Source organism: Cherax quadricarinatus, chromosome 55 (assembly GCF_038502225.1).
Source record: "Cherax quadricarinatus isolate ZL_2023a chromosome 55, ASM3850222v1, whole genome shotgun sequence".
Taxonomy (NCBI): domain Eukaryota; kingdom Metazoa; phylum Arthropoda; class Malacostraca; order Decapoda; family Parastacidae; genus Cherax; species Cherax quadricarinatus.
In genome coordinates, this window is record NC_091346.1 from 7,416,345 (window position 1) to 7,428,966 (window position 12,622).

Genomic DNA, 12,622 nt, shown 5'->3' on the forward strand with positions numbered 1-12,622 from the left:
TCAACCTTTCCTCGTACGACATTCCCCTGAGCTCTGGGACTAGCCTTGTTGCAAACCTTTGTACTTTCTCTAACTTCTTGACGTGCTTGACCAGGTGTGGGTTCCATACTCCAGTATGGGCCTAACTTACACAGTGTACAGTGTCTTGAACGATTCCTTATTAAGGTATCGGAAAGCTATTCTCAGGTTTGCCAGGCGCCCGTATGCTGCAGCAGTTATTTGGTTGTGTGCCTCCGGTGACGTGCTCGGTGTTATGGTCACCCCAAGGTCTTTCTCCCCGAGTGAGGTCTGTAGTCTTTGTCCACCTGCCTATAGTCTGTCTGCGGTCTTCTTTGCCCCTCCCCAATCTTCTTGACTGCATTTGGCAGGGTTGAATTCGAGAAGCCAGTTTCTGGACCACATGTCCAGCCTGTCCAGGTCTCTTTGCAGTCCTTGCCTTATCCTCATCCGATTTAATTCTTCTCATCAGCTTCACATCATCTGCGAATAGGGACACTTCAGAGGCGATTCCTTCCATCATGTCGTTCGCATATATCAAAAATAGCACTGGTCCTAGAACTGACCCCTGTGGGACCCCGCTCGTCACAGGCGCCCACTGTGATACCTCTTCACGTACCATGACTCGTTGTTGCCTCCCTGTCAGGTATTCCCTGATCCATTGCAGTGCCCTCCCTGTTATATGCGCCTGATCCTCCAGCTTCTGCACTAATCTCTTGTGAGGAACTGTGTCAAAGGCCTTCCTGCAGTCCAGGAAAATGCAATCAACCCACCCCTCTCTCTCGTGTCTTACTTCTGTTACCTTGTCATAAAACTCCAGAAGGTTTGTGTGTGTGTGTCTGTGTGTACTCACCTAATTGTGGTTGCAGTGGTCGATTCATAGCTCCTGGCTCTGCCTCTTCACTGGTCACTACTAGGTCACTCCCTCCCTGCTCCGTGAGCTATATCATATCTTAAATCTATGTATGGATCCTGCTTCCACCACCTCCCTTTTCAGACTATTCCACTTCCTGACCACTCTATGACTGAAGAAATACTTCCTAACATTCCTGTGACTCATCTGAGTCTTCATCTTCCGACTGTGACCCCTTGTTGCTGTGTCCTATCTATGAAAAGATACGATACTACGTGCCGCAAAATGCCCTTCTCACACTATACCACTCACTTATTTATCCATACCTCACCTATGCTATTTGTGCTTGGGGATCAACTGCAGCAACCCACCTAAAGCCAGTAATAACCCAACAAAAAGCTGCAGTAAGAATAATCACTAAATCCCATCCCTGGCAACACACCCCCCCACTCTTCATAGATCTAAACTTACTCCCTGTTCAGTACATCCACACTTACTACTGTGCAATCTACATCTACAGGACCTTAAACTCCAATATCAACCTTGACCTAAAACGCTTTCTTGATAGTTGTGACAGAACTCACAGGCATAACACCAGACACAAACATCTCTACGACATTCCCCATGTCCGACTAAACCTTTACAAAAATTCAATGTGTGTCAAAGGCCCTAAAATCTGGAACACCCTATCTGAGAACTCTAGAACTGCAGACACATTCATCACCTTCAAAACTACCATTAGAAAACATCTTATCTCCCTGATAAACCCCATCAACTAACTACACGAATACCACCTGGTGGTTCACACTTACACTCACTCACCCATTTGACCATAAACAGAAATATTAATCTCAATCTTAAAATAATGAATCCTATGATACTCCAATACTGAAACTATGTACTGTGCCAAAACAAAAGCATTCACATTGCTAAACTCACAAACTAGTATTTAGTCACTTAGCCATAATACCAATTTACCTCATAATTTGTAATATTTTAAAATAAAGAATTAAACTAAGTCTGCCCGAAATGCCTAGCCATGCTAGGCGTTCTAGTGGTACACTCTGTAATCATTATTTAACTACATGTAAACCACACAACAACCAAATTCTGTAAATTCAACATTGTAATCTTTATAGAGAATAAACTTTGAATTTGAATTTGAATTTGAATGAAACATCCTGTCTCTGTCCACCTTGTCGATTCCTATCAATATTTTATATATTGTTATCATGTCCTCCTTGTCTCTCCTGTCATCCAGTGTCGTCAGGTCGATTTTCTTTAACCTTCCTCGTAGGATATGCCCTTTAGCTCCAGGACTAGTCTCGTTGCAAACCTCTGCACTTTATCTAATTTCTTGACGTGCTTGGCCAGGTGTGGGTTCCAAACTGGTGCTCCATACTCCAATATGGGCCTGATGTGTACGGCGTACAGTGTCCTGAATGACTCCTTACTGAGATGTCGGAATGCTATTCTTTGGCTTGCTAGTTGCCAGTATGCCGCAGCACTTATCTGGTTGATGTGCTCCTCAGGAGATGTGTTCGGTGTTATACTCACCCCAAGATCCTTTTCCCTGAGTGAGGTTTGTAGCCTTTGCCCATCCCTAGACTATTCTGTCTGCGATCTTCTTTGCCCTTCTCCAATCTTCATAACTTTGCACTTGGCGGGGCTGAACTCCGGGAGCCATTTGCTGGTCCAGCAAATGGCGTGTGGTTTGCGTGTGGACAGCAGTAACAGCCTGGTTGATCAGACCCTGATCCACCAGGAGGCCTGGTCTCAGACCGGGCCGTGGGGATGTTAACCCCCTCAAACCCTCTCCGGGTATTTGTATGTTTTATTATTATTATTAAGACAAGTTTTCTTGGGAAGCAGTTGTAATAGAAAATTGACTATGGTTGCCACAGAATAAGATCCGAGACTTGAGGCTGGTACCATCACTGAAAAAAGGTTGAAAAATCATTGTCTTAGCATGTGTAACCTAGGTGAACTTGACTATGGTTAACATAGTTATAGCGTATGTAACCTAATGATACGTAAACCTGAATGACCTAATGGATAATTAGCCTTTTTAACCCAGAGAAACTAGCCTGTGTAAACTAGCAGAAGTTTAGCACCAAGAGTCCAAGAGAACCTCATCTGAGCAGAAACTGGTGTGTGTGTTACAGTTCTCAGCGAAACGGGATGTGTGTGACGAGAAGTCTGCTGGAGCCCGTAACGACTACATCATCAGTCTGGCGGCGGCCAACGCTCACCAGAGACGATACTACGAGATCGACTTCGAGAGATTCCTCCGGGTAAGTCTTGCAGCCTCCGCTCTTCCTGACTCACTTGCGTAAATTACTCTTGGCCATCAGGTCCTGTAAAAAAATATTCTGTCTTGTGGTGTCTTATTGATGATGAGTTTGTTATTGAATATTAAAAATGTCTAATGGTCGTGTGATGTTCATTACGTTAATACTGTTGATTCTTGCAGGTAGTAGTGAGAGGCACAGTTTTCTCTGCGTAAATAGTTCGTTACCACTGTAAATTTGATATTAAAATTTTGGAGCCCAGTCTCTGGACCCATTATGCATCTCTAATCTTTTTTTGGCTATCGCCCACTGAGTGGGTATGGGGTTCACAATAAAAAATATTTGACTAACTTATGTTGTTGGTGTTTCAGACGATGGAGTGTGAGATGTACGATAAAGTGTCAGAGTACCTGACGTTGATGAGCCGAGCAGAGCTGCTCACCTGCTCGGCCTCCCAGTCCTCCTTCAACAAGATCAAAGAACAAGCCACTACCGTGAGTCACAGTACCTCTGCTCCCCGCCACCTACACTCTCTTACCACTTATCATCCTTCTCGTAATATTTTTGAATAAAAAGGCTGGAACAATACACAGATAACCCACACATAGGAGAATGAAACTCATGAGGACGTTAAAGAACCAGTATATATAGGCCAGGAGGACAGGGACGGGACCAAGAGAAGAAGGAAAAGAAGTATTGGTAGTGGTAATGCCAGCCATACCATTACCACTACTACTTTTTCTTCCTCTCTTGGTCCCGTCCCTGTCCCCTCGCTATGTATACTGGCTCCCTCACTCTTTTGTGTTAATGTGATTTTGTAAATAGTCCAAGTCGAACCGAAACGTTATCGTAAGCTTTTCTCTCTCCTTTGTGCGGGTTATCTGTACATTTTCCTATGTGTGTATTATATGTGTATTGTAATACTTTCATCTTTCTGTTACACAACAGTTTGATTTCTCTGATACTGGTTATCGCACCATCCTATCTATCTAAATAAAGAAACGATAGTATCTAATTCAGTTTAAAGTTAGCTTTTGTGGTACAATCAAAGGTATTTCGGAAACATCTATCCAAGTGGTGAGAAATATCATATCTCTGTGACAGAAAAGGGTCGACTCTTTCAACACCTCATTGTGTCTATGCTTGGGCTTTTTTTTATGAAATAATTAGTGCCCATGCCTTTGTCTCCTAGTAAACAAGGAAAATCACAGGGGTAGGTGGTGATGGTGTATATTTGGACAGGAAAATTGTCTCCTACATATCCACCAGATGATCCACCTAGTCGCTAAACAACTGTTACCATGTTAGGTAAAAGGACACAAGTGCAACTAATATGGCATTTTATTTTGGCAACGTTTCGCTCTCCAGGAGCTTTGTCAAGCCGTTGCCACAGTAAAATTTCACCTTAGTTGCACTTGTGTCCTTTTACCTAACATATTGGCGGTAATTCTACCAACATTAATACAATCTGTCGGACACCGCAGCATAATGGACATTTCATGCAGACGTTATTTGGACACCCTTCTTCTTGCTCACAGCTTTCGCAACAGACATAACTTCCTGCAAGATTACCTGGCCGAGGTGATCCCTAAGTCTACTCCTAGACAACTCTCCAACTCCAGACACCCTTTCTCTCTAGCTACCCAAGCTTACTTAACTGAACGTGCCGAAGAACCTTCAAACATCACTAAGGAATCCTTTGAAACTGCAAAGAAGATGAGGGTCAGTCTTTAGATTGACCGCCACACTGCTGAACATATTCTCAGCTAACCTCCAACAGAAGATTAAACTCAGTTGTAACGGCTTGACAAAACTCCTGGAGAGCGAAACGTTGCCACAATAAAATGTCACATTAGTTGCACTTGTGTCCTCTTACCTAACATATCGTCAGTAATTCTACAAACATTAATACAAACTGCTAGCATACTCGCTCTGGGTATACAGCGGATATTGCTTTTCTTGTCAGGGTATGACATTCCAGGTCATACCCACGACTTGTTTCATGAGTAAGAGATGGAAACTTGCTGGCAGGTCGATGTATCTCACCTATTTGACTCAGCTTCATGCTGGAATATAGTGATGTTCTACAGGCAGTTAATGATTGTTGGGTTTTGCACGATTGCTGATTGTGGGTTCCATATTGTGATCGCTTTGTGTGACCACACTGGGGTCAGTTACTGGTCGAGGGTGGCACACTGGGGGTCAGTTACTGGTCACGGGTTGCACACTGGGGGTCAGTTACTGGTCGAGGGTGGCACACTGGGGGTCAGTTACTGGTCGAGGGTGGCACACTGGGGGTCAGTTACTGGTCACGGGTTGCACACTGAAGTCAGTTGCTGGTCGAGGTTGGCACACTGGGGTCACTGCTAGAGGGACACATACTGGGGTCACATTGGTGCTGGTGCCTCCATCAACCTAGAGTCATGGTGTGATCTTGGCTTCCCACTGAGCGATATTTTCCGGGTTATCCTGACCAGAATCCTACGCACTCACTTTTAATTATTAGAGAAAAATTATCCTTTTAAAATATTTATTCAAGAGACTTTTGCCTCAATAATATTTGGCTTCATATTTTATTATATTTTCCGCATATTTTTTATAGAATGCAGTTTTGGTGTAGTAACTCTTTCAGTGATGTAAATTTAACACCCATTATGTAAGAACCGTAATTTATTAATTTTCTCATTCATTACAACTAAAATTTCTAGCACGTTGCTTTAGTGTTTCTTTAAACTATGACTGGTACGCAGTAGTTTTTTAAATTGTTCATATAGTATTTAATTTTTGACACTTGTGGTCCAGTACTGAAACTTTATTGTGCTTACACGTTGTTAAGTTTCACTCTATCATTTGTTGGAAACAAATGTTAACTAAGGCATCTTGTCCTTGTTAAGGGCAAGTACAGCCCCGGCAAGGCTGGGCATCAGAGTACTTATACAGTATATATTCATGGGAAAGGAACCCTACCTCCTTCAGAAGCTTGACACAGTCTGCACTTCTCTCTGTCCTCAGGTCACTCGTGGCTACAATCTTCGCTGCTACTTGACCTTCTATCCTATGTTGGGTCAGAACATCCAGTATGAATTCGAGCCTTGCGAGAGTGACCAGATCGACAAGATTACCATCCACGACGAGACCACCCAAAACATTCTGGAATCTGAAAGTAAAAAGTGTGTGGCAACAGTGCAGAAAGAAGTTAAGGTAGGTATTAGGTTAAAACAGCAAGAGTAGGGACACTGTTCTCTGAACAAATAGGTAAGATAAGTAGTAAGTTAAGGCAAGACTGATGATGACAGACTTTTTTTCTTAAAACACCGGCAGTCTCCCATTAAGGTAGGGTGACCCGAAAAGGAACATCTTCACCGTCCTTCAATCACTGTCTTCCCAGATGTGTGTTGAAATGACTGGTATGACAACCCTCAGAACTGCAGCATCCCCGCCCCTCCTCCAGCGTGCTGGCATGTACTTCCCACCTCCAGAACTCATGTCCGCCTCGTCGTTTTCCATGAATCCTTTCATAAATGTTACTTTGTTCATGCTCCAGCAACACATCATACCATAAAAACCACTTGCCTCCAGTGGGGACAGAAGTCCTCAGGTTAATATGAAGCTAGGTTGTAAGTTTTCAAGACCAGATTGTTGTTAGAGTAGAAATGGCACCCTGTGGACAAGAAACCAAGGTATGAAAAATATTAAACAACTGAAGCAGTCTTCTAGTTAGAAGCAGATGAGGACTGATGGTAATCATATTGTCATAAGTTATCCCCAGGAAATATAACTTGTACATACATAACCAGTGAACTGAAAGTCTTGCTTATTGTTGAGTATATAAGAAGTATCCCTTAGCAAGTATTGGAGGACATAAACAATAGATATTTTAAATTATCTGATGCTATTTGATATTGGAGCCTTTCTGTTTGAAAAGATAATATATTTACGTGTTTCAAAACGGCGAAATAAACATTACAATAAATTTGTACAATGTATGTGTGTGTGTATGTAGACATATATTAGTGACAAATTATGTGTATTGAACTTATAGTAAATTGATAAAATCAAATAGTATGATTTATTTTCATTGGAGTCGTAGTCAATAAATGAAACTAATACTAGAGCTTAAACATTCTCTTAGATCTTCGACAAATTATTAAAATATCTTAACTATTCCTTTTAGGTGATTCGTGAGGCGTCGAAAAAGATCCAGAAGCTGGGGGTGGGAGGGCGTCCGGAGACGGACCTGCCACCGGACGTGGAGATCAAGCTGGACGAGCTGAGGAACATCATCAGGAAGGCTGAGACAAGGAAAGCTAAAGCTGAGGCCAAGCTGGAGGTGATGAAGGAAGGCGGAAGTAAGTCTACACATGTTCCAGCGCTTGCGCCCTTTCTCCCTCCGGGAAATTGGGAAAATAGTACAGTTAAAGTGGGAAGCAGACAAAAATTTTAATAAACTATGTAGCCAAACAAAGAAAATAAAGCTGCTTCATAATTACGGCAGAGAAACGAAAGGAAAAAAGTTACAGGAAAAGACAAGAAAGTAAGGTGAACTCCAGCTAAGAGTTCACAGTGTGTTTACAGAAGACCTCCAGTAGGTCTGCAGAACACTGCTTATAACTGAAGGGGCTTGGGTTCAATTCCAGATAGTCTGAGGCGTATGGGTGAGTTTCCTTACTCCTGTTACCCTTGTTCACCTAGCAGTAAATTGATACCTGGATGTTAATTAACTGTCATGGGTCATGTCTTGGCGGAGGAATGAGCATCGTAGTCTATGTTAGATAGGGAAAGACTTTGAAATGGACTAAGGCAAGATAACACCTCTTGTTTTGTAAAGTCAGCTGCGTAAAAAGGCCAAATGTCAGTACTGGAGACAGAAGGGAGAACAAATGAATCAACACATAAGAAAAGCGACTTCCTATGAACCTTGACACATGGAAGGCTTCAGGACTGCATGGAAGATCATCACAAACACTAAAAGACGCTGACACTGTGCAAGCCAACTCTTGCGCATACTGTATATAACAAGTCGGTATTGACAGGTGATGAGTCAGACATTTGTAAGGTATCAACTGTTGTACTGGTATTAAAAACAAGAGACAGGAAAGCCTCTAACCACACAGGAGTGTCCATAATGAGTGAAAAATGCGTTTTCCAGACTATATTAGACAATTAAACATATAAAATGTAGCTGGTATTTTTCAGATCACCAGCAGGATTCAGATATTAGAAGATCGTGCCTTAGTTTGTTAAGTTTAGTGTCTAGTGACTATACTAGCGTCAGTAGTACTTAATTCACTTAACTTTGAATTAAAGTAAATGGTTGTGATACATATAACTGCCTAACAGGGGTCAAACAGAAGACAGAGGGAGATTATTTTGTTAAAAAGGATAAAAAGTCTTCATTATTTTGTTTCGCTATTTTTTTTTCAGGATATTTTTTTATACTTGCATAAATTGTCTCTCTATTCGGATTACAATATAAAGAAATGACTAATGCGTCCTCAATGTTTGACAGTTGAGGTGGAGGACTACACGAAGAGTGTGGACAGCGACAGTTTAGGTGTGGACCTGGACACCTCCCTCAGCCGCTCTGGCTCCATGCTCTCCGTCAGGGAAGAGGTCAGTTCACTACCCCTCCTGGTTCTTAGCTCAGGTCACCTCGCTGCCTGTGTCCTCAACAAGGTCATGTAGGTTGTCAGGTCATAGACCAGGGTTAGTAAATCACTGAACGGCTGGGGATTGAACTTATGGCAAGCAAGTTTGCAATCGTGTCATTACGATTTAACGCGTCAATTAGGCTGAAGTCAGCACATTTTTTGTTACTAACGAGGTAGACAGGTGCTTATGAAATTAACAACACTTGAACCTTGTAAATAATTCAACATTCTTGGCAGTAAAAATAAACACCACATGCAAAAAAAATCAAACTAACAAACAAAAACTACTAGTAGGAATAAAACGCAAAACAAAAACTATCATAGGAGTTAACATAACTAGTGACATAGTGGCGATGAACCTTGCTGTGTTGAGTTGCTGTGAACTTCAGTGTGACGGCCGGTGTTATGGAGCATTCTAGATGAACTTTGTTTGAGATCATTACTGACGATCTTTGACAGCATTGTTGATGATCTCTGTTGACAGCATTAATGACGACCTTTGCTAAACAGAGGTACTGACAGGTGTTTCTTTCTTGTGTTAGCTGTTTAAAGATAGACTTGCCAGGGTGTGTTACATTCACCAGGGTGTGTGTTGCACTCACTAGGGTGTGTGTTACACTCACCATGGTGTGTTCCACTCACCAGGGTGTGTGTTAAACTCACCATGGTGTGTTACATTCACCAGGGTGTGTTACACTCACCAGGGTGTTACACTCACCAGGGTGTATGTTACAATCACCAGGGTGTGTTACACTCATCATGGTGTGTTACACTCACCAGGGTGTGTTACACTCACCATGGTATGTTACACTCACCAGGGTGTGTTACATTCACCAGGGTGTGTGTTATAATCACCAGGGTGTGTTACTCATCATGGTGTGTTACACTCACCAGGGTGTGTTACACTCACCAGGGTGTGTGTTACACTCACTAGGGTGTGTGTTACACTCACCATGGTGTGTTACACTCACCACACTCACCAGGATGTGTGTTACACTCACCATGGTGTGTTACACTCACTGTGGTGTGTTACACTCACCATGGTGTGTTACACTCACCAGGGTGTGTGTTACAATCACCAGGGTGTGTTACACTCATCATGGTGTGTTACACTCACCAGGGTGTGTGTTACACTCACCATGGTGTGTTACACTCACTGTGGTGTGTTACACTCACCAGGGTGTGTGTTACAATCACCAGGGTGTGTTACACTCACCATGATGTGTTACACTCACCATGGTGAGTGTTACACTCACCATGGTGTGTTACACTCACCAGGGTGAGTGTTACACTCACCATGGTGTGTTACACTCACCAGGGTGTGTGTTACACTCACCATGGTGTGTTACACTCACCAGGGTGTGTTACACTCACAAGGGTGTGTGTTACAATCACCAGGGTGTGTTACACTCACCATGATGTGTTACACTCACCAGGGTGTGTGTTACACTCACCATGGTGTGTTACACTCACCAGGGTGTGTGTTACACTCACCATGGTGTGTTACACTCACCAGGGTGTGTGTTACACTCACCATGGTGTGTTACACTCACCAGGGTGTGTGTTACACTCACCATGGTGTGTTACACTCACCAGGGTGTGTTACACTCACCAGGGTGTGTGTTACAATCACGAGAGTGTGTTACACTCACCATGGTGTGTTACACTCACCAGGGTGTGTTACACTCACCAGGGTGTGTGTTACAATCACCAGGGTGTGTTACACTCATCATGGTGTGTTACACTCACCAGGGTGTGTGTTACAATCACGAGAGTGTGTTATACTCACCATGGTGTGTTACACTCACCATGGTGTGTTACACTCACTATGGTGTGTTACACTCACCATGGTGTGTTACACTCACCAGGGTGTGTGTTACAATCACCAGGGTGTGTTACACTCATCATGGTGTGTTACACTCACCAGGGTGTGTGTTACAATCACCAGGGTGTGTTACACTCATCATGGTGTGTTACACTCACCAGGGTGTGTGTTACAATCACGAGAGTGTGTTACACTCACCATGGTGTGTTACACTCACCATGGTGTGTTACACTCACCATGGTGTGTTACACTCACTATTGTGTGTTACACTCACCATGGTGTGTTACACTCACCAGGGTGTGTGTTACAATCACCAGGGTGTGTTACACTCATCATGGTGTGTTACACTCACCAGGGTGTGTGTTACAATCACGAGAGTGTGTTACACTCACCATGGTGTGTTACACTCACCATGGTGTGTTACACTCACCAGGGTGTGTTACAATCACCAGGGTGAGTGTTACACTCATCATGGTGTGTTACACTCACCAGGGTGTGTTACACTCACCATGGTGTGTTACACTCACCATGGTGTGTTACACTCACCATGGTGTGTTACACTCACTATGGTGTGTTACACTCATCATGGTGTGTTACACTCACCAGGGTGTGTGTTACAATCACGAGAGTGTGTTACACTCACCATGGTGTGTTACACTCACCATGGTGTGTTACACTCACTATGGTGTGTTACACTCACCATGGTGTGTTACACTCACCAGGGTGTGTGTTACAATCACGAGAGTGTGTTATACTCACCATGGTGTGTTACACTCACCATGGTGTGTTACACTCACCATGGTGTGTTACACTCACCATGGTGTGTTACGCTCATCATGATGTGTTACACTCACCAGGGTGAGTGTTACACTCACCAGGGTGAGTGTTACACTCACCAGGGTGTGTTACACTCACCAGGGTGTGTTACACTCACCAGGGTGTGTGTTACACTCACCAGGGTGTGTGTTACACTCACCAGGGTGTGTGTTACACTCACCATGGTGTGTTACACTCACCAGGGTGTGTTACACTCACCAGGATGTGTGTTACACTCACCAGGGTGTGTGTTACACTAACCAGGGTGTGTTACACTCACCAGGGAGTGTGTTACACTCACCAGGGAGTGTGTTACACTCACCAGGATGTTGCATCCTGGGAACAAAATTAACCTAATTTGCCAGAAATTCTCTGCATAATAGGGGCTTTCTGTATAGTAGTGTCACTGATGTCAGCTAGGACTGTATATCTTGTCCATGTATGTACTTGTTGAAATAATAATAATTATTATTATTATTATTATTATTATTATTATTATTATTATTATTATTATTATTATTATTACCAGATGACTGGGAGAGTGTTAGCATTGTACCAAATGACTGGGAGAAGACTACCATTGGAACATTGTAAGCGTGTAGCTGTGACGGTGTCAGTTTAAGAACTATATTGGTATCACTCTACGTAAGTCTTACCAGAGTTATGAGGAAAATTGACAGAAAGGTATTCAGATAGTATAAGGAACTTCTTATATGAGGATAGATTAAGAATTCTGGACCTTCACTTTCTTGAGAGACATAGAATGAGGGAGATATCATTGGAGCCTGTACGTGGAAGGCAGGCATGAACAAAGGCGATACAAATAAAGTACCGAGAATGTCGAATTAATATGAACTAGAAATAACGCATTTATATTAGATAAATTTTGATTTAAAAAGGACGTAGGAAAGTACTGGTTGTGAAACAGTTATCGATAAGTGTAACAATCTGCTGAGTAGGGTCATAGAAGCCAAAACCTTGGATAGCTTTAAAAAGAAAATTCTTAAGTAGCTTTGGAAAAAGGTTAGACAATTAGGTGGGTGGTAATAGTTGGTTTTGCCTAGTATGAGCCGGTAGGCAGTGTTCCTCCATTCTTATGTTCTTAAGATATAGTAAAAACCACGCCAGCCCTACCCACGTTCTGCTAACGAACTCCCCAAACTTTTTCAGTCATCTCAACTCGTGCGTT

The 12,622-nt window shown here is 42.8% G+C and overlaps 1 protein-coding gene across 14 annotated transcripts in view; it reads left to right on the forward strand.

The window, feature by feature from the left end:
• The window catches only part of nwk (nervous wreck), a 563,357-nt gene that overhangs the window by 460,719 nt on the left and 90,016 nt on the right, over positions 1-12,622 (forward strand). For all 14 annotated transcript variants that reach the window (XM_070096788.1, XM_070096797.1, XM_070096793.1 and 11 more), the window contains 5 exons: positions 3,016-3,144; positions 3,513-3,635; positions 6,154-6,342; positions 7,316-7,490; positions 8,651-8,754. In XM_070096788.1, the coding sequence (XP_069952889.1) occupies positions 3,016-3,144; positions 3,513-3,635; positions 6,154-6,342; positions 7,316-7,490; positions 8,651-8,754 (720 nt within the window). The remainder of the gene's footprint in view (positions 1-3,015; positions 3,145-3,512; positions 3,636-6,153; positions 6,343-7,315; positions 7,491-8,650; positions 8,755-12,622) is intronic.